Source organism: Emiliania huxleyi (assembly GCF_000372725.1).
Source record: "Emiliania huxleyi CCMP1516 unplaced genomic scaffold EMIHUscaffold_390, whole genome shotgun sequence".
Taxonomy (NCBI): domain Eukaryota; phylum Haptophyta; order Isochrysidales; family Noelaerhabdaceae; genus Emiliania; species Emiliania huxleyi.
In genome coordinates, this window is record NW_005199044.1 from 1 (window position 1) to 3,524 (window position 3,524).

The 3,524-nt window shown below is 67.2% G+C and overlaps 1 protein-coding gene across 1 annotated transcript; it reads left to right on the forward strand.

Annotated features, from left to right (window-relative positions):
• Nucleotides 1–1,185: 1,185 nt before the first annotated feature.
• On the forward strand, nt 1,186–2,320 carry EMIHUDRAFT_369756 (hypothetical protein; the record flags this gene model as incomplete). The annotated part of the gene is made up of 1 exon (XM_005771087.1): nt 1,186–2,320. A coding segment is annotated over exon 1 (1,016 nt), but the record flags the coding sequence as incomplete, so codon positions are not given.
• Nucleotides 2,321–3,524: the final 1,204 nt, after the last annotated feature.

The following is a 3,524-nucleotide window of genomic DNA, read 5'->3' on the forward strand; positions in this document are numbered from 1 at the left end:
TGAGAGAGAGAGAGAGCTTTCTAGCTTCCTCTCTCCCTTTTGTCCCAGTAGATCTAAGCTAAAAGTAGAACCTGCTTGTCCTGCAGGAAGGTAGTTACATGTAGTTAGTTCGTGGGCGAACGAAGGCAGAGAGAGATTTTTGAAACCCAACAAGAAATCACGACTCACACACAGTGATTTGGGCTCGGCAGCTTCGATCGCCATCCAGACGTGGCTCGTGGGTACGAAATCAACAACGACAAGACCAAGGCAGCATGGGCAGAGGAGCGAGAAATATAGGATAGGGGATAGGGCGCCTGTTCACGGCATGGAGGGTGAGCCATGGCCCACGCCGAACGGAGTACCTGTTTGTTCACGCTTCACGGCAGGAGGGTGAGCCACGCCGAACGGAAGGAGTCCGGAGAAGACGATCGAATCCGATGAGGACGACATGGCACACGCCAGTGGTAATCCCGTCGTCAGCTGTCACGATGTATCCGAATCGAGTATCCGAAGGAACCCCACGCCAGCGCCAACACCGACCGTGGAGGTACAAGTGTTCGAAACGAGAGTGGATCTGAGCAATGACATGTGCATGTAGAGAGAGAGAGAGAGATGTACTGGCGGCACATGAATCATGATCGGAGTGGGAGTCAGAAGGGTGGTTCTCGAGGAGAGCTCGACAAACTGGGAGAGAGATTTTGTCTTTGTCTTGCAAACTGGAGGACCCGAGATATGCTGCAAGGTCCAAGGAGATGGGTAGGAGTTTCTCGGAGTACGCCGAATAGGTGAGAGAAGCCGCGAGAGCAAAGAAGGGCCGCTAGGCACCTAGGCAGGCGGCGGCGCCGTCGCAGAACGAGGCAGAGGAGAGAGCGCGATGAGGCAAAGGACGACGGGGCAGGAGAGAGAACGAAGAGTGGGACGACCGCGAGGTAGCATGAGTGAGGGTTGCGCTGCGGGCGAGAATTGCGACAGACTGCGACGAGCGAGAGAGAGATAGGAAGAGGCAAGCGGCCCAAGGGTGCGGTGGGCGAAGGTAGCACCACACTCCTCCTCATCTCCTAAAATAAATTAGGTGCCCGGTAGGCTTGGCTGCAAAGGGGATTTTCGCGTTTTGTTTTTTTATTCAGGGTTTTGCAACTGATTCCGTTTGCAACAAACGGAATCAAGAAAAGAAACGACCGCAAAAGCAGGCGGCGTCTCGTGCTCGACCAGGATCGCCGTCCCGGCGCGAGAATGCAGCCGGGCTTGCCGTCGTGCAGCCCTTTTTGCTTCGGCTCGTCGTCAGCGACGCGCCAGTCCTGGCGCAGCCGCCCCGCCGTGCGGTCCACGGCCTTGCAGCCCGTCGACGCGCCCGACGACGTGACCGCGGCCGAGATGGAGGCCTTCATGGACCACATCCAGCCGAGCTTGTACCAGCCGCCCGACGACAGCGACATTGCCCATGAGTTCACGGCGTGGCTGGCGGCGCGCCGCGAGACGTTGCGGACCGCCGCCGGTGCAGGCCGCCCTCGCGACTCGCAGGCCGACGTCGCCGCACCCGACGCCGCCGGCGGCGAGGAGTCGCCCGACAACGAGACGGGGCGCGCGACTCCGCCCGCACCTGCGCCGGCGGCGGCGTCCGGCCGCCGGCGCCGGCGCAAGCCGCTCGCCGGCGGCGGCGGCGAGAAGGAGAACGCGGACGTCGAGATGGACGCGCTCATGGTCGAGCGGCCCCGGCCTGCGCAGACGGAGCAGCGCTGGCGCGCCGTCCTTGCCGCGCGCCACGAGGATTACGACCGGGAGCTCGAGAAGGACAAGCCGGAGCGGCCGTGGCACAGGGTGCCACACTTCCAGGGCGACGTCGAGGCGGAGTGCAAGCTGTGGGCAAGGGTCTCGCGTGCGCTCGGCGAGGCATACACGCGTGACCACTGGCGCATCGAGACCATCGAGTTTGACCCCAAGCGACCCGGGCAAGCCAAAACCGCGCGCGCCACGCGCCACAAGAGGCTGCGGGAGGCGGCGAAGCGGGCGGAGAGCAAGGCTGCGGCTGCCGCCGCCGCCACCGCGACGCCGTCGCCCGCCGCCGCCGCCGCGGCGGCGGCGGAGGCCTCGGAGGGCGCGGCGGCGGAGGAGGAGGTGAACGCGGCGCGGCGATCCCAGGCAGAAAAGACTGCTGCACGGCTGTTCGAGCAGCTGGAGGACGGCGAGGAGGAGGGGGAGGGGGAGGCGGCTCGCGAGGCGTCAGCGCGCACGCTATCCATCGCCACTGATGCCTTGCTGGGCGTTCTCGACGCGGCCGACGGAGGCACCGTCGAGACGAAGGACGCGTACCAAACGGCGGACAAGCCGCTGGGCGAGGGGGAGGCGACGGAGGCGGTCGAGAAGGACAACATCACCATCGCCTTCAACAGGACCATCGTCCGTGAGGTGCGGCGGCTCCTGCAGACGTACGGCGGCGATCACAGGCCGCCGAGCATGGGCGCTGAAATGCACTACGAGCTCGCTGCGATGGAGGGCCCGTACGCTGACCCGAACGCCTTCTCGTGCGACCCGGACTCGCTGTCCACGCAACAGCTCGACGCGCGTTTGCTACTGTGGTACCGGCAGTGCCTCCCCAAGCCGCCGCAATGGCGCGCCGACCCAAAGCTCAAGCAGCAGCCCTGGCGCGGCACCGATGGGCAGGAGCTGCTGCTGCCGCAGTGCTGGCCGTCGCATTGGCTGACGCGCGCGCGGCTGCTCGGCGCGCGGCGCGGCGTCGCGCTGACGCTGCGCGAGGCGGACGCAGAGGCGCACGGCGAGGCGCCGCACGCGCCGCAGCTCGTCGCGGACGCAAAGTTCGCGTTCGAGGTGGCGCTGCGCGAGCAGCAGCCCGCAGGCGCTCTCTATGAGAGCTACCGCCGCCTAGCGGCGGCTCTCGCGCACTCGCGGCGCACTCGCGCGGGGCTCGCGCTCCGCCACCTGGCCCTTTGCCCGGCGTGCAGCGACGCCCTCTGCTTCCCGGCGCAGCACCTCCCGGCCGTGACGCGCTACACGCTGCCGCCCGTGGTGCAGCGCGCCGGCTGCAGCGATTGCGACTACTTGGCGATGCGGCGCATGCTCGCCGCCCGCACGTCGTCGTACAACGAGTGCACCGCGAAGGACGCGGCGGAGTGGCTGCGCGGGCTCGAGCAGGCTGACGCCGTCAAGCACGCGTGGGGCGTCGTCGTCGTCGACGCCATCAACCGCCCGCCCCACGCGGCGACGCGGCTCGCCATCATGGAGGGCACGTTCGACCACGACTCCTTTGCCGCGTTCCTGCGGGCGACGCCCGGCGTGGCCGTGCCCTACTGTGGGGCGCATGGGCCGACGCGGTCCGCGGCGGACGATGCGCCGATGCCGGGCGCGCCACCGGGCGCGCCGATGCCGGGCGCTCCGATGACGGACGCGCCAATCCCGGGCGAGCCGACGGCCCCGGCGGCGGCGTAGGACGCCCCGATGTCGGCTGGCGGGCAGGACGCGCACCGTAACTGCTGCTCGTGCCCCGGTGGCTGCCTGGACGGCCCCTCGTTCCTCCCGTTGGATCC